Source organism: Mastacembelus armatus, chromosome 3 (genome assembly GCF_900324485.2).
Source record: "Mastacembelus armatus chromosome 3, fMasArm1.2, whole genome shotgun sequence".
Classification (NCBI taxonomy): Eukaryota; Metazoa; Chordata; class Actinopteri; order Synbranchiformes; family Mastacembelidae; genus Mastacembelus; species Mastacembelus armatus.
Genome location: NC_046635.1, coordinates 5395001 through 5413856, shown reverse-complemented (window position 1 = coordinate 5413856; position 18856 = coordinate 5395001). Strand labels below are relative to the sequence as shown.

At 37.7% G+C, this 18856-nt stretch overlaps 1 protein-coding gene across 1 annotated transcript in view; it reads left to right on the top strand.

The window, feature by feature from the left end:
• The first annotated feature begins 532 nt into the window (after nt 1-532).
• Nucleotides 533-18856, top strand: part of cdkl5 (cyclin dependent kinase like 5) — a 29923-nt gene continuing 11599 nt past the window's right edge. Inside the window, exons 1-9 of the mRNA XM_026320609.1 lie at nt 533-538; nt 1013-1091; nt 1239-1343; nt 4935-4969; nt 15659-15704; nt 15797-15933; nt 16368-16488; nt 17701-17760; nt 18680-18770. Coding sequence (XP_026176394.1) covers nt 533-538; nt 1013-1091; nt 1239-1343; nt 4935-4969; nt 15659-15704; nt 15797-15933; nt 16368-16488; nt 17701-17760; nt 18680-18770 — 680 coding nt within the window. The remainder of the gene's footprint in view (nt 539-1012; nt 1092-1238; nt 1344-4934; nt 4970-15658; nt 15705-15796; nt 15934-16367; nt 16489-17700; nt 17761-18679; nt 18771-18856) is intronic.

Below are 18856 nucleotides of genomic sequence, written 5' to 3'. Positions count from 1 at the left end.
ACTGAGGCTGATAGGAAAGTTGCATGTATTTGGTCAAAAACCAAAGTGTTTGACACAATTTTACCCCAATGATGATAGTAAATTAAAAGTTAGGGGATTACAAAACTTTTTACAATTTATCTAGAGGTGGCCATGAATGTGTGAATCTGCTCCACTAGCAGCTCTATGAGATTGTACTTTGAAATATTGTCACTTTAAGCTAAATGCATCAAATACATCGGCATGCTGAAATACCCACAGTGACGATGTTAACATGCTTGTGCTTAGCAGGTATAATCTTTACTATATTCAACATGTAGAGTTTGGACTTTTCACATGGTAATATTTACTATTTGTTACAGAACTCAAACAACAGCACAAGCTCCTGGAAATGTCAGTGGTTGTGAAGGTATTTTGTCATTAACGTATTGGAAAAATTAAAGTTTTGCCAAGAAGTAAGTAAAATGTCGGCCTTTTGGTGAGCCTAAAGGAAAAGTGGATGACCAACATCAGTAGGATAAATCACCTAGGAACCAAACCTTGTCTTGAAGATATGGAGGTATTTTACTTGTTAAGGGAAAACTTTCAGTGGCTGATGGTGTTAGGAAAATTCAGGGAATCAGTATTTGCATGGACAATTAGCATCAGGGTAGATGTGCATGGCATCCAATTTTTGTTAAGATATTGCAGACAAAAGCTGTGGTTTGACTGACCAACAGCGAACTACAAACTTAATTTCATCATACATTAATTTTACATTGTGACCTTTGCAGCATCCTCTAGGTTGAATGTGTGGCTGAATACAAGAGATTGGATGAGTGTGTGGAAGTAATGCTAATGTCATCCGTGATTTATATGTGTCCTCAGGGAAATGCGGCCTCTCTGTACATTTACATGTCCTAGTTCGTTACCATCTGTGCCAGGAATACCACCAGCATGCTACTGCTGGTGCAAGGACTGATGGGAAGTGGAAACTTTGAGTGACCCTTTGACAGTGTACTGACACTTTTCTATGTATTCTCTGGTCTTCCAGGTAGGACCATGTGGAGGTTTGGATAAGAAGTATGAGACTGAAAACCTCAAGAAATGGAATAAAGGGAATTCAGAGACGAGTAAAATCACTGGAGAGAAATCTACAAATAAAAAGAAAGTGACATTTTTTTTAAAAAAGGCTGGAGGGAAACTTTATGAATATGGGGCATGTTCAGACACTTGTCCTGGACTCTACAGCTCACTCCGTCATCCCCCGGTCAATGCAGGAGTCACCTCGCTAAAATCCGAGCAGCTTATTTCACCTGCTGGAGACGCCCCCACCCTCGGTGATGTGATGAATAAGTTTGAAGTCCTTGGCATTGTGGGAGAAGGTGGGTGGTTTTACACAGCAGATTTTACTGCATCTTTGTAGAACGTGAGGACTGTACATACTGTTATTAACTCTGATCCTGGAGATCAGGGCCACTGAGCACATATCCACTCTTATTTTTTCATGAAATTTGCAGTAATATAAGCTGCATCTACACATCACTGTTATTACCGAACTTGTCCCTTTTTGAGGAGCTTAGCATTTTTGATACGAGGCAGAAGGATTTTAAATGGGTTGTGGGTCTGAGAGGTTACTGAAGTTTGTAATAGTTTATAATCCTACACTGACCATTATTTCCAGTATTTTCCATTTTGTGTTTGTTTTTCAAGCACAGTTAAGTTACCATCAATGCAGTTCATCTCTTACCTGATTGGTGTTTCACTTGGAAAGGCTTCCAGCAGCTGAAAGGGCACGATCCATCGCCATTGCTGTAGGCTTTTAATCTGCAGGAAGTGTCGGACTGTAATTAAACTACACTTGGAAAAACAGCAGAGTAGAAGCAACAGAAACCAAAGCATTTGCTTAAGAAAGAGAACTAAGTGCTGCAGAGTGGCGAGTTTGACAGGAACAAGTGAGTATGTGAGCTTTCCAAGTGCAGGTAATGCCCAACTCCCCAGCCACAAATGCTTTTGCCCAGTGTTTGTTTGTGGTGGCTACATCCCTGAATATTGTTTCTGAATCTGAATACTGAAGGTGTATTTAAGCATATTTAAGAATTTACAGTAAATGACAAAAACAAATCATTTTTGCCAGGAAAAGACCTCTTGCTGCTGCATGGATTATAACTCTGGTCTGTCAAGAATAAACATGGGTGTAGCTTAATGTTAGTATAGCTATGCAAAATCATGAGACTTTAACTTAATGGCCACTGTTGATTTCTCATTTTAGGCCAAAAATGTTTCTTTTTCGCTCTGACCATAATCTTTGCCTATCTGTAGCCAAGTATTCCAGCGTAAAACTAACCAAACATTAACCCATAGTAGCTTAGAAGACACCTATGAATCAACAGTCTAATATAATAAGTTTGAAAGAACCTAATAAACTAGGGCGCTCTGCTGATAGGTTCTAGTTTGGTCCTATGTGAAAATAACCATATTTGGATTTTACACATTTTCTCTGTGTATTTAAGATTACTCTGAAGTTAAGATTAATTTAAAAAAGTTTCATTTTTCCTCTTCAGAATTTTACAGAAAATACTTGAAATACTGTGTTGAATGTGTTTGTTCTGTGTTTATGTGCACGTGTACTTTTGTTTGTGTTTTGAGTAAAAGGTCAGGCAGCTTCTTGGGATCAGAGCAACGTCAATGGTTGATCAGAAAATGAAATAAATTACGGTAAAATGTCTTGCAAAAAAGTCTTGCAGCAAATGAGTCAAGCGTTCCACACACAGGTCCTTTACACATCCAACCATGCAGCCATTCTTTCGGTCAATCAACAGTGTCATTTGTGGCTGATTTCAGTGAGTTGGAGTGACATGCATCCCTGGCTTCCCTCTAATGTGAGAAGACAGACTAATCAAGTGTTTATTGTGCTGTTGATAATTCTTACTAACTGTGATCTACATGGGCGCTTGTCAGCATAGAGTACATTAATCAGAAAGTTTGAAACACTGGGAAGTGTCACTAAATAATGGAACATTTTCAACTACAGCACCGTTTTCTTGGTTGACATTGGCCTAAAAACCACTGTCTATAAAATTTGATTGCATTTAAAGCATCTTTCAAATAATACATTAAATGCATTCATTTCAACCAATCACATGAATTTTTGATTTCTTTTTTGCCATTTTTCCTTAATTTCTTTCTGCCTTTTTGACATGACAGTTGACTCTAAAAATCTATGCACCAGTGCTACCAAAAAGAACCAGTGCAACGCTCTCCTAAACATGACATTTATATACAACTCATTTGCAAAAGCAAATACATTTTGAAGAAAACTAATTACAATTTCTTTTAATCTAATGAGGAAATGTGATTACTTGACTCTGTGATAGACTGGTGACCTATCCAGGGTGTCACCCAAAGAGAGCTGGGATAGACTCTAGCAGTGACCCTAAATAGGAATAAGCGGGTATAGATAATGGATGGATGGATGGATGGATGGATGGATGGATGGATGGATGGATGGATGGATGGATGGATGGATGGATGGATGGATATTATTAAATTATGTATTTGGCAAGTCCAAAATATGTTGGTACTTATCATATCAGCAAAAAAACACCCTGAAATCATCAGTCAATCATCAATCATCTTTTACAATCCACTTACATTGACAACAGCATATTAAACTTCATGGAATAATTATGCACTTGCAGCTCTTGTTGAGGTGAGGGAAATATTCATAGTCTGAGTTACTTAAAAAAAAGTTCTCAGTTAATTCAGACATATATTTAAGTACATTTAACCAAAATCCTCTGGACTGAGTCATGAATCTGAGCTGTAGCAAATTCAGGCCACAATGTTTATCATTCTTCATCACACATGATTGTTGTTGCTCTTTTGTTGCTTTTTCTCTTTTTACACACTGTCAGGGCTCTAATTTGGTATCAAAGGAACATACATTTTCTATCAAGTTGCTCATTTTTAGAACATAAATTCAACCAAGAAGAGCCAGGCCTTGAAAGCTTCAACCATTGCTACTTACCTAACAGTTTGGATGACATGCTGTGAACATATTTACTTCTGGAAAGCTGGGGCCGTTTCACTACATTTGAAATATGCAACAAGGACATATTCTCTCATATTAATTTTGACACATTTAGCTAATGCAAAAAAAATACTTATTACCCAGTCATATGCAAGCTCTGTATGGAATAAAAATATCACAAATATATTGACAATTTGTGAGCATACTGTAAAAATGGATTCTGGCCTACAAACATGACCACTACACCCAAAGTAAAAACAGTCAACTAAGCTATAAAAATGGAATAACATTTCCTTATATACACTAATCACACTGAGTTGATTGGGACACTGAAATGACTAGAAGTGATGTGGGACTCATAGTATAAGGCTTGTGTCTTCAAAGTGCTTTTTCATTTTTAAGTGAGTTACTTGATAAAAGTGAGGGAAGTGCTGTATCTCCATATGTGCAGACTAATGCATGTTATTATTATTGTTAGCAGTGGACACAACTAATCATAGTTGAACAAAACTTAGCACTATAATGCATTTACATGTGATTTGAATGGCAACAATAGCAGTTTGGAACTATATGGAAAATAGTTAACTCCAAAAAATACAAGTATGGCAGACATGCGAAGTATGGAGGATCAGCTGAGAACATGATGTGCTTAGCAGAGACAGAAAGCTACAGGGACACTGTGTGTGTGTGTGGTGTGTTTGTGTCTGCAGTTCTAGTTGTCAAAGGTATTGGCATATTTGTGAGTGTGTGGGAGAGTGTGTATGCCTCCGCCTCACCTCTTAACTGTTGTTCCTTTGGTGGTTTTCACCTACAGGATTTATTTTATCTTAACATGTTTGTCTGAGGTTTGAAGGGTCAAAACATAATGAAGATGTTGGAACTTAACATGTCTCAGTGTCACTTTTTATTCATTTTGTGTCTTTCACTCTGTTTTTCTGTCTAGGAGCATATGGAGTGGTGCTTAAGTGCAGGCATAAGGTAAGACAGCATTTCACCTCTTTATGCAGGTCTATTTGCCACTTGTATGAAAATAGGGTACTCATGTTTTGCATTATTGTCATATAAAGTCTTTGTGTTCTAGAGACATTAAAATTATATTATGATAAGGAATCAAACAAATATGTTTCATTTTGAAACAAATCTGGGAAGAAGATGTCTGATGGCTTCATTGATCTTCTGCTGCAGGTTATTCAAGATTGTTGTATGTCAGAAAAGTGTAACGAGAACAAAAAATTGATGTCAACACAAAAAGGTTTGCTAGTAATTCAATATATTTCAATACAAACTTTGGACTTACTTTTAAACAACTTTGTGACCCCCAATGTGGAGAAAACCCTGTATCTTAATTCTCCAAATATATGCTCACCAAAGCTTCGTGCTGCACACCAATGCCCATAGAGTTTGGCTGTATCACATTCTGGCTTAATTGCAGTTGCTAGGGTTGATCCAGTGCCATGCAAGTTGCTGAACATGTCCACAGAACCTTTGGACCAAGCATGACCGAGCTCTTTTCTTCTTGATGCACCAGATCTATTTGCTTAAGAAATTAACTTGATGGCTGGGATTTAAAAAAATAATATGCACTTCATTTGTTACTGACTTGTCTTGACAACCTGTTTGTAATTAGAATAAGAGGTAGGGTGAAGGCCTCATTTAAACTTTTAGTTTCTCTCCAGGTCTGCTAGAAGGTACCAGATTCAAATCTGTACAACACTGGGGCCGTTCTGTGTGTGACAGTGTATTTGTAGTGCATACAGTCTGCACAGTCCAAATTCTGGGCTGCACCTGGACATCTTTACAGGAGACTGTGCAGACTTGGCTAGATGACAGAACTCACGTGAACTCTAGTAGACCTTAAGAGTCCAGAGTCATGCTATATGACAATGCTAACGTGCAATAATAGGTCAGTAAGCATTCTCAGTATTGCTAACATTTTACACAACATACAAAATACAACTGAGGCTGATGGAACCATTGTTAGTTTTGCAGGCATTTAGTCATAAACCAATGAGCCAGTTTTAAAGTCAGGGCTCACCTAAGTAACTGTAGCTCATCCTCAGGAGATGATCAACTTGTATATTAAATGTCATGGTAATCTATGTCGAGACATTTTACTAAAAACCTCATCGTGGAGGTAAAAAAATAAAAAATAAAAACAAAAACAAAACAGGAGTTTAACAAAGTCATCTGGATAGTTTGTGCAAATTTAGGCTTGTTTCAGCCTGTAGTGGTGGGATAGACCAACTACCACTGCTATTGCAAGAGTCATGCTGCTAGCATGGATACAAATGTCAGTCAAATCTTGAAATCCCTGTGATTCTGAATGTTCTGTGATTTCCAATGCTGGCTCTTGGGAAAAGTATTTAAATTTATGGCATTAATGTACTTAGTATGCCCGAAAGCAAGGCCTGCTGGTATGACTCATCCAGCTTTGCCTTCCATACGTGACTGCATGGTTCCCAGCTCATGTAATGCTGTTTTATCTTGCCCTGGTTGCTTTTTCTCTGCACTATGTTTATCAAGCATAGGCAGTGTTCTCACCCTGTGGTGTTCTGACATGTAAATCCCAAAGTTAACTGAAAAAAACAAAAAAGCTGATGGTCGCTAAAATTCTAATTAATTTTATTCAAATTATATGAAATAATTTAAATTCTGCTGCTTTTCACTTCAAATTAAAAATTCAACTCAACTCTACATAAACATGTGCAGATCAACACCCACTGTGAAAACAAGTGACAACAGAGGGATACTGATAAATGCTAAAATATCATGTATGTTGTCAAGTTCAGTCAGTGCTCAAACATATCTTTCTAACGTTTGCTAGGCCTTTGGATGTCACGTTTTCCAAGAATATATCCAAGGTTGTTAAAAATGTTGCTATGTTTCCACTTTAAAAGGAAGAACTTCAGTTTTCTCTAACATAAGTTGAAATTGACAAAAGTAACTGCATCCATTACTCTCTTTTATATACTAAATAAAACAGATACATCGCTTTTTATTTTGGATGCAACATTACTTTACAGGATGCAATAAATTGTGATTTTTCATGCTTTAATTAATATACAACCTTCTGGTGAACAAACCAAGTAGTTTTTGTAGCTCTTAATGAAACTTCTACACTTCTCAACTGCTATTAACAGCTGTGGTCACAGGAACACCAAGCTGCTTGGGTCTGGTTGCGTAAGACAAGCTAATATTTTCTTACTTATCTCCTCACTGCTATCTACGTTCAGTTCAATGACTACATTTCTTTATTTAAATAGGCTGGATGAGTAGTTAATAGATCAACATAAGCTGTGATACTTATTGAATACAACAATGAGCTTCCCCACAGTCCGCTTATTTAATACCTTTTCTTAGGGGTATCAATAATTTTGTTCAGGCCGTTTTGGAAAATCTTAATTTGTTTTTTAACATATTGCTTACTGAATGATTTGGTCTCATGAGTACTTGAATAATAGTGTTTTCTATATGAAAGTACTAATGTTTGTTGAGTGTCCCTACTAAAGAGGCTAAGACCTGGAAGTGGTAGAATGAAGGAGCAAGTAGGGTGAGTGTAGGGTTTTTCATTTTTCATTTCATTCAGAGTTTTGCATAAAGTAACGAGTTAGTACTGGATTAGTCTTAGGCAAGTTGTCTGTGCTGACCAATGATGTGGTTGAGCAGTACATATGCTGAGAAATAGTCTCTTTAAATGCATCAACATTGTTATGAATGGAGCAGCAATCTGGTGTATTGGCTTTATTACACAGAATGGGGTTAAGGACAGATTACTGCAGCTATTATTAGCACCTGTATTCAGGCCTTCATTAATAAAGTGATGTTAACTAAGACTTTAATCACAATGAGAGCAGCCGCTCAAAGGTGACCCATGAGCAAACCTCTTTTTCATAATTTATCAGTGGACTGGGTGAAGGATGGCATGAAATTAAATGATGCACACTGTGCGTGATAAAATACACTAAACAAACGAGAACAGACTTCTTTTTCATCAGAATTTGTCCCATGTCAGGGTCTGCTGCTTCCCTGAGACATTGAACCCATGATGATGAAGCGAAGGCCTGTCAAATCAGCCAGCCTTTTGCTTATGTCCTGGAGCAGTGAGGTTTTTACAGGCACAGGTTCCTAACCTGCTGTCCAATGCTTGTAGGACCTGGTCCACCTGAGCAGGTCCACCATCCAAGTATTAACCAGTCCCGTCCCTGCTTGTATTGCGAGGTCAAGGCAATACAGATTGGACTTGACTGGGGTCAAGTGTGAAGTGACATAAGAGCAGACAGAAGACTGAAAAATAGTGAAAACACTGTAGGAAAAGTCTGTACTTTTGCACCACCAACAATGGTAAACATTATGCCATACTGAAGCTAACATCCAATTAAACATAATGATTCAAAAAAGGAAACAAATCAGGGACTCTTTTGCCAATTAGTCTTTCAAATAACTTTGTTTTGCTGAGGAAATTTAATACATGGACTTGGAAGACACACTGTGAAAAAAATGTTTTTTCAAAACCTTTTCATTGTAATCAAAAGTATAAAGATGTAATTTCTTTGAGAGAAGTAAAGTGCTAGCAGGGGTATACAGTCTGCACTGCAGTCTCAGCTAATTCAGAATAGTAATTTACATCAGTAGTGGTTTGTTACTCTGTATTAAAAAGTTCAACATCTGAAAAAACTTGTCTTTGTCGAGATAGAGCCACACTGCACCACTTCACTTACTGATCCATTTTGCCTACCATATATATCTAAAAGAGATTTCTCACTTATGGAACATTTGTCGAAATACTTTCACGGTACTAAATTCAATCAAGCTGAGCCACCGTGAGCTGCATTAATCAAAATGTTCTGTAGTAAAGTTTCATCTCTGTGAATAAAGCAACATGTTCTGCTTTGACTGCATAGAATTAAACATTTTAGTCAGATTTTATATCATTCCTTCTGTCAGCACATTTATGAACATAATATATTTGTGAAAAACACCTAACACCACACATAGAACGAGACAGGACTACCGTAGGAGGAGTGACAGTCACAGCAGAGTCAAGAAGAGAGGAGAGTAAGAGAGGGACAGAAACATCTCAAATGCTGAATGCTGCTGTTAATGTTATATTTCTCAGAGAGGATTTAAATGGAGAAATCTTTTTTAATTTTTTGTCACCATTAGTGTTTTCTGAACTGAAAAATTAACACAATTGCTTGATAGCAAACAGATGTACATTACTACTGCCTACGGTGCATGACAGATGAAACACTAAGCTAAACTGGGGTGAAATCAGCACAGGTCTGATTTATTGTGGGGTAGTGTGACTTTCTGTTTTCTTTAGACCATACATTTGTCCCTCAAACACCAAATTCTCTCAGTGCTGTGCTTTATGAACTTTAGAAAGAGACAAAGATCATATATGTGAAACTGTGGATCCATGAATAAAAATTACATGGTAAGCAAAACATGGTTAGAGAGTTACAGCTCAACAAACACAGACAAATGCTAAGCTAAACGACAATCCGCATTACTGGATATTTTAAAATTCATAATGCTGACCAGTGCCTGTATGTTGTGTAGGGAATGTTTAAATGTCTGTGCTCTAATGTGTTAGCAAAAAAAGGTTTTAAAGTAAATAAATAATTTAGTTCACAAACATTTTACCTGCTATGTTATTGTCTAAATTATAATTTGGAACAGAGAGGAGTCAGAATCTCTTCATGTGAGAGTTAAACTATGGTTACCTGCACAGAAGACTAATCTGTCTAAACACAGAGCACAGTAGTTGCAAGGTCAGTGGTTCGCATAAAGGTCTTAGTGTTCAGGTTAAGCCTCCCCAAAAAAATCATGAGAATATTCTTTTTGTTAATTACATAGCTTGCTGATTGGTATTTGAATGCAATAGCTAACATTTTATTTTTTGAGATGTAGCCAACAAACAACTGAGAAATAAACCTCTAGTTATGGATTAGCATTGCTAAGTTCCAATTAATATGATATAATAAAATCAAAAACAAATCTAGAGCATTTATGTGTGAAACATTAGATTACTAACTTTTTGCAGCTTTTTCAGTGTTTCACGCTCAATTCCGTTATAAATTTGTTATACTAAGTCCACAAACAATCACATTTTGCAATAGGATTTGGCCATTTACAACCTGAGCCAGACAGAATTACTTTCATTCAGAAAGCACCATATGGTGCTGCTGGATAGCGCTGAACCTTAATCTTGGAGGTTAACTCAGTTTTGAGGTTTTTCTTGGTTCTTTATCCACCATTCAAACTATGTTTCTGTTCAATGCCCTTAAAGCAACAGAGCAGTTGGCTTTGGTCATAAACTTCTTAACAACATTTGCAACTGTGGTCACATGAAGGAGCACTGTTTACATGTGCTTATGTACCTTTAACTTGACATGCATTGCAAATATTTTATTCCTTACGCACTAAGACTATCTTTTCTTACTTTTGTCCATGTTCAGTGAGCAAAAGGTTTGACAGGTTTTCTCTATTCAAATGGGATAAATGGCATATCACTATAAATAACCTATTTGTCATCACTTCTATGGGGTACACATTAAATAGTTGAGTATAATGTAATCAGTCTCACACAGGCAACTGTTTAACTCAGCAGTACATAAACCCACAGTACAGTTCTACAATAATCCCACAATAGCTGGGATGAAGGTCAGTCTTTAAAAACATCTGACCTGTCCTTGGAGTCTCATTACCCTATAAAATGGCTTTGTGTGTGTACCACACAAAACGCACTGTAGCTCAAACACAAAAATAAAACAAATAGTATTTTAGGTAATTGAATCAGTGCTACAGCAAGTTTTCCTTTTTAGTCATTATTTTTATGTCACAATGTATTTGATATTATTGGACCATGATGTTAGCTGTCAGCAAACCCCCATTTCATAAAAAAATGAAATACCAGATGTCAAAGTGTCTAAGACGTGGCATGCTCCCACTTATATAACAGCATAGGGGATTCATTTCACATGTACTATAGAGGCACAGACCCAGATCATGGCAATAAAAGCATTTTAGCTCTGCTGCAAGAGAGCAGTTATTTTTACTTTTCTCAGCTGGAAGCAGGGCAAAAGAGAAAAGGGTGGCAGAGGGAGAGAGAAGCAATGTGTGTGTGTGTGTGTGTGTGTGTGTGTGTGTGTGTGTGTGTGTGTGTGTGTGTGTGCGTGCGCGCGCGCGCGCGCGTGCGTGCGTGCAAGCGTGTGCGTGTGCATGTGTGTGCATGTGTGTGATGGAGAGGAGGAGATGCAGAGGGAGGTATTGAATACAGACTATGCTGTTGGCAAATGGGTCACCCTGTTAGTAGTCTACAGCAAACCTGTACATGTTTGAGGGAATCATAGGAAGACAAGGCTGGAAACCCAGAGCACCAGAGGCTTGAACTCTGCCAGGTGACTCAGTAGAGACTGACTGTACTACGCAGAAATAAAATGCATTTTAAATGTGTGTCCCTATATAAATTGTGTATTCTTTACAGTACACTACGTGTTTGAAGGGACATTTAATTAGCAGAGTGAATGTGTGCCAGCATTTGTGCAATGTTCTGCCACTTTATGCAAGTGTTGTATTAGCGTATGTGGGTGTGTGTATGGAGGCTTATGTGTTATCTTGAATTTGTGTTTTGGGAGTGACAATAGCACAACCTACATGCTAGCCAGTGTTTCCTGGTGCCTATGCAGTATCTGTATGCAGTTCAGTAGTGCTCAAATGACTTGTCATTTCAGTTGCTAATAAACAGAAACTTGATTAACTATTTCTTTCAGGCCATTCTCATAGAATGGAATTTTCTTGATTATCTAGGTTTTGAATCTTAAAATATAATAACATTAATTAATTAATACTGTGTAAATGATATTGTATATCCAGATAAATGGGGTGAAAATTGAAAGAATACATGAAAATATACAAATAAAATTGAATTGAATTGAATTGAATTGAATTGAAAACAAATTTCTTGGTGTAATAATAGATGACAAAATCAACTGGAAATTGCACATTAAACATGTACAGTCTTAACTGTTTCTATGTTTCTACTTCTCACTTCTTTTTGAATGTGTTAATTGTTTTTATTGGAGTTTCAATTGGAAACTCAATTTGACTCCTTGAAAACTCAATGTGATATGACTGGATGCAAGTGATATTATGATACCATCATGTATCAATATCAATAAGCATCATAGTATTTGATATAGTGCATTTTATGGAAAAGTAATCATCTTCAATTTCCTGTTAAAGATTTTCTGTGTGTATGGATTGGCTCTTTAGTTGATAGTAACTCTTTATATACTTTATATAAATGTGGGCAACAGAAAATGCAAAAGGTTTCATTAACTGGTGGTGCTCTACTATAAACTGAGTTACTCTTATTTCCAAACAAATAGTGTTTCACCAGGGGATATAAAAGATAATCAAGAGAAAAAAATGGTCCTCTTTGCTCTTACTAACAGAGATCACTAACAATCAATGACTCAAAAGGAAAATAAGTAGAGCTTGAATTGTCATGTTGCCTGGTAAACACAGTAAGCCTCAGTTTGTTATTCAGATGTACTTCCCTTCATGTGAAACTCTAACTTTACTCTTAGGATTAAGTGCTGAGAGCTGCAAATCCTCTGATGTGAAAAAGACAAACAGTTGGCTTGTTTAAGTGATTGCAAGGACCAGTGACATGCAGCTCCTCACCACGTGGTTTCTTCTTGATACTGGGACTGACTGTTGTCTGACCCTCGATCAACAAAAGGACAATAGACGAACATGAGAGCAGCAGAGGACAGAGGGAGACTGTAATGGTGTGTATGTTGTAATTCCCTCTGGACCACCGCCTCAGGCTCCATCATTAACATTGAATAGATGGGTTTCCCAATTAATCAACAATGTAGGCACACTGTCATGACAGCAAATAAATACACAGAACTTAGAAAGTAACAGAACTTGCTGGAAAACAACTAGATGTTTATACATGACAATACTTTCCATTCGCACAGTTTGAAAAAGAGTAGCTAGAAGCTAATTGTATTTGTAATACAGATTAAAGAAAGAAAGAAATTATTGCAGGTGGTAGACACAGCTGCAAGTTGAAAGTAATGTTAGTGTTTTGTATTTACTAGTTTTCTGCATGAATTTGTTATGAAATGTGAGATAAGCAGCACAGATAAACTGAGGCTATTGGAAACATGTATAAAACTGCTGCTGCAGATTAGATTTATAGTGGAAAAACTCATGATGCTAAATGCATGCAGTGCATGCAGGCAAAGCTTCACACGAGATGCATTTTTCCAACCAAAGCCCAAAGTCTCCCTCTTCGTTTGGACAGTACAAGGTATATACAGTACTTACTGGGAAGTTTAAATACCAACACCACACTAATACAAGATTGGGCCTCCTTTTGCTCTGAGGATAGCCTCAGGTCTTCGTGGCATGGATTCTGCTTGAACCTGAAAATATTAATTTATGATTCTTGTCCATGTTTTCAACTCTATATCACATCATTTGCACACAGTCTGCACTATGATTCTACCACTGTACCACATGTTGGATTCAGATCTGGCTGCAGAATTGGACCAGTTTGAAACAACTGATGCTTTGTGTCAAAGAGCGTTATCATGAGATGATGGCTTAACTGTGACTATAAGGGATCATAATCCCACCACCCCTGTTAAGGGAGTGTTTTTACACCTGAACATGTATGGCTTCTCTGACCCCTCTTTCAAATCATCTCTCTTCTCTGTCCAGAATACGAACATCACTGTCTTCAGATGAGTGACCTGTGGCCTTTAAATGGAGGTGCACAGGAGGAGGTCCTGAGGAGCTGCTTCCTCTATTAAGTGGTTGTTTGGTTTCTCCAATGTAAGAGAGATCTGAGCAGTCTTCCGTACACTGGATGACATATATTACATTGCTCATCTTTTGTTTTGGTGTCCAGTCTTTAGGATGAAACCGTCTCTATCTCGGTGTGTTGGTGGGTCTGAAGTGAACTGGTATCTGATGCTTCCCAGAAATCCGTTTAAGACTCTGAAACACCTGCTACATAGTGAATGACCAGGATTTTTTCTCTGTTGATCTCGAGTCTCAGCTTTATCTCTTCTTTTGCTGCCTGATGTGGATGTTGCCTTGTTGAAAGCCCACTTAGGGTAGCCACAGGTTTTGAGGGCTGTCTTCAAGTGTGTGTCCTCCTTTCTCTTGGAAGTAGGGATGTTGTTTGCTCTGTGGAGCGAAGTCCTGATGACTCCTAGTTTCTGTTGCAGTGGGTAATGGGAGTCAAATAGTAGGTATTGGTCTGTGTGTGGGGGTTTCCGGTAGACTTCTATTTCTAGGTTGCCATCAGACCTGATGATGACCTCACAGTCCAAAAAGGCAGTAGCCATGACTCAGCCTCTAGATAACCTCACCTGGACGACTGAGAGTCTTCACAGACATGTGACTTATTGGAGTTCAGGGCTGCTACATGCACATTTGTAGTTCAATCCCTTCAGTTGCTTTAGCTTTGAGAACTGTTCCATATTTCTTTTAGCAAACACAATGGGGTAATCATTTAAACTATCAAAACTAATTCAAAATCTCATTTTCAGTAACAGCAAGCTCATGGTATAACCTAATTCTCCTTATTTATTCCAGAAAGGATGAAGAGAGGATGGTCAAGGCATGATTTGCCAATGTGGTCAGTAAAGATAAATGCAATAACATAAAGTAAAGATAAATGCAAGAGTATTTGAAGACATTTGCCAACATTCTCCAAGTGTATGGTTTGTAAAAAGATTTCGGATGATTTTTGAATATTTCTTTGGTTTTAAGCCCTGTAAAGACCTGCAGCAAAGACCACCCAAACTATTCAGTGTAGGCAGGAAAACCATGTGATCAGAAACAAACCCTTCCTTTTTCTTGATTTCCAGTAAAGCGAATCAGTGCTGTCAGCCTAAATTGTAGCATTCCAGTGCAGTTTTAGAAACAATGCTATGGTAAAACTCAAAACTCACTAAGCAAATATGCATTTTAGCTATAGTATGCCAAGGGTGTGCAGTATTTTGTGTAGGACAGTACCCTGTGGTGAAATAATTGAATGGCTATTGTGTCGACACTGTTGGAAACTTTTTTTTTACAAGACATGATTAAAGTGGGCAGTATATTACTTTTTTTTCTTATTCACCATCCATCCATCCATTTTATTTACCTGCTTATTCCTAACCAGGGTCACAGGGATCTGCTGGAGCCTATCCCAGCTCTCTTTGGGTGAAAGGCAGGGGTCCACCCTGGACAGGTCACCAGTCCATCACAGGGCCACATAGAGACAAACAACCTCACACACTCACACTCACTCCTATGGGCAATTTAGAGTCACCAATCAACCTGACATACATGTTTTTGGACTGTGGGAGGAAACCAGAGTACCTGGAGAAAACCCACACAAGCACAGGGAGAACATGCAAACTCCACACACAGAAAGGCTGGGTTGCGAACCGACGACTTTCTTGCTGTGAGGCAACAGTGCTAACCACTCAGCCTTCTTATTCACCTTTCAATCAACTTTTTTACTTCACTGATCATAATGTTCTATGTATCTTTGCATTCTTTCTTTCTTCCTGTCTAATTCTCCTTGGCCTTCATCAAATTCAATAAGTTGTTTACTTTAATCGTAATACAACTCTTCGTGCATCTTCACAGGAAACCAATGAGCTGGTGGCCATTAAGAAGTTCAAAGATAGTGAAGGTGAGTGAAGGAGCGAGCCAGGGAGAAAAGGAAGGAGAGAAAACTGAAGAGCTGAACAGCTGTATCATTTTTGCTCTTTAACTCCCTCACAGAAAATGAGGAGGTCAAGGAGACAACGCTTCGGGAGCTGAAGATGCTGCGAACTCTGAAGCAGGACAACATCGTGGAGTTGAAGGAGGCTTTTCGCAGGAGGGGAAAACTCTACCTTGTATTTGAATATGTTGAAAGGGTTAGCTGAACTAGAATTTTTTGAATGTGCACACATGCTATGCAGACATTATTTTGCACTTTACATATCTCTGTTCTGCTGTATCAAGACTCTAACTTTCAGGATGCTGGGACTACTCAGTCAAGCTTAAAAAGCATCACCATGGCAACATATGAACTATGCTGTTCATGAATAATGGTATTCCCCACTGGGTTGCCAGGGTTTCCAGCCAAGTGTTTATTTAATGACAGGTTTTATTTTCATACTGTACTCTAATTATTTTAGCATGTGTCCCCTCTCGCTCATCTGTCAGGGTTTCGAAAAAAGGAAAAAAGAATTATCTAGGAACAATATTTAAGAATTATAAAGGCTAGATAGTCTTTCATAATGGCAAACAGTTAACCTTGCAACAAACTGTAGTTCTTTCCAGAGTTAAAACTCTTGTTGGTCTGCAGAACATGCTGGAACTGTTAGAGGAACTGCCCAATGGTGCACCACCTGATAAAGTCCGCAGCTACATCTACCAGCTCATCAAAGCCATCAACTGGTGTCACAAGAATGAGATTGTACACAGAGGTGGGGACTTTATCCATTTTCATGTTTATGCCTCCACTTCAAAAATATCTGGTGTTAATTCTGTAAAGCTCATTTTTTAGGTTAAATAAAGGGAAAGCCTGCCAATGCTTCAGCAACTGAGTTGATGTTTAAATTGATCTTCTTTATATCTGATGTAGATTATGAGAAAGTCTTTTAAATTACATCTGAATTACTGTAAATGACTCACTCAGGGTGAGATGTCATTTAGGACACTGGCATTATGTTCCAAGAATTTCTTTGAGAGGAGATTTTAATGTTTAATTGATTTGATGATTTTATTCTGCAATTTAAAAAACTTAATATTTAAAGGTCACATTTAAAATACAAATATCAACAAGGCATCAGTCCACTTCTCAAAATGTCCTTAACTTCCTACTGTCTGTCTCAGTAGGAATGAGAGTGTAAATCTCTAAAACCATCTCACTAATACTGTATGTACCTTAAATTAAAAAAAAAAATCCTTTTCTAAAATAGCTGGGCACTGTAGTGTTAAAAAATCATTACTTAAACAATGCACCCCAAAAGTCACCAAACCGACATATTAAAGGTAGCCCCTTTCCAGACCGTGTCATTACTCGTATCTCAGTTAACTAAGCAATGGAGAAATCAGAGTTTAGGACAGCAGGTGGAATTAACAGTGGGTGCAGCACATTTACTTACCAACAAAAAATCATCTAACAGCCACAATAGTCAGACTGATTGTCAACTAATTTAGAGGTTGATTAGAATATTTTTTAAAACTGAATTAAATTTCACTACCTGTAGGCCAGCAAATATAATCACAGCATTTCTCCAGTGTGGTGAAGGTGTAATTTGCTTCGCGTAGGAAATAATGAGGAGAATCAAAATAAATCCATTTTAGAGGGTTGATTAGTGTTAATATTATAATTAATATAAAAGTAGTATTAAAGTAGACTTAATTCAAAATAAAAACAGTAGTAACTTCTAAAATGCAGGACTGCAGCCACTGGCAGTTTTTTTTCACCACTGTATAAAAGAAAGCAGATATTCAAGAGAAAACACTGGGGTAAATTACTTATCAAGTAAATTTAATTATGCACTTGTAATATTTCACCACATGTAAACATGAAGAGACTTAAGTACCTTTTACAGCCGAGTAGATCTGGTTTTGTAACATAGGATGGTGACATTTGAAATGCATCAACAGCCTTTCATCCACGTCTCTTCTAGATATCAAACCAGAGAACCTTCTCATCAGCTCTGAGGATGTTCTCAAACTCTGTGACTTTGGTGAGTCTTTCAGCTTCTCTTTCTGTTCATTGGCCATATTGCCACTACATTGTCTGTGTTTTTACATGTGCAAGGCAGTAGGTTCTGCATATTTTCCCTGTCAAATAAATGTAAATGCTTTAATAATCAAGGTATTTGTATTAATTAACCGAAGCTTTTATTTAGTGATTTATTAGCCAGATTTATTGTGATGCCATTAAACTATATCTGGGATTTCATTTTGACCACTTTGTTTTTTTGGGCTCAGTTCACTGTGAAAAATCCCACCATTAATTTGCCACCTTGTAAGTTGTATATCAGTAGGACCAATTCTGCTACTGACAAGCAGCCAAATAGCGGTATAACATGTAACTCCGGGGGTTGTTATCACGATTGATCTGCCAAAGCTACATTTCAAGAAAACCAGGTTAATGATAGGCAACTAGTTTTTCCATAAAATACTAATAAAATTAGTTGCTGCCATATAACTTTGTCATTTTACAACTTCACAGGTGTGTGTTCCACATTTAGATGAGTCTTTGCAAAATCACACGGTCAATTAACTTTACATAATTGGCTAATGCAACCCCACTGATTCAGCTGGGGTGAGATTTGTTTGTTATTCACTGTTGGAGCTGGCATTCTGTTTATTGTGATTTTTCATGCTTAAAATGGACTCTCTGTACACCAGTTATCTGAGGCACAGTGCTAGCCCGCCTGCAGTGACATAACTAATTAGAGTCTGGTCACATGGGATGATAGCTACATTGTTACAGTAGTTTTCCAAAAGCTTTCAGTGTCCAAACTAATTTGTTTTACCTCTACATGAAGGCTTTTAGGTTGTATACATAAAAATGACGACTGTTGGATGTCCAGTATAAAATATGACGTCTGTGTGATTTGATCATTTGTGTATTTCTGTAATTTTACTCTGGATCAGGTTTTGCTCGTAACCTGTCTGAAGGAACAGATGCCAACTACACTGAGTATGTGGCCACGAGGTGGTACCGCTCGCCTGAGCTGCTGCTGGGGTGAGTGTGTGTGAGTTTGTGTGTGTTTCTGTATAAGATCGAACCAGGCAGGGACACGTTGATCCATCAGATTTTTTCCTGATACC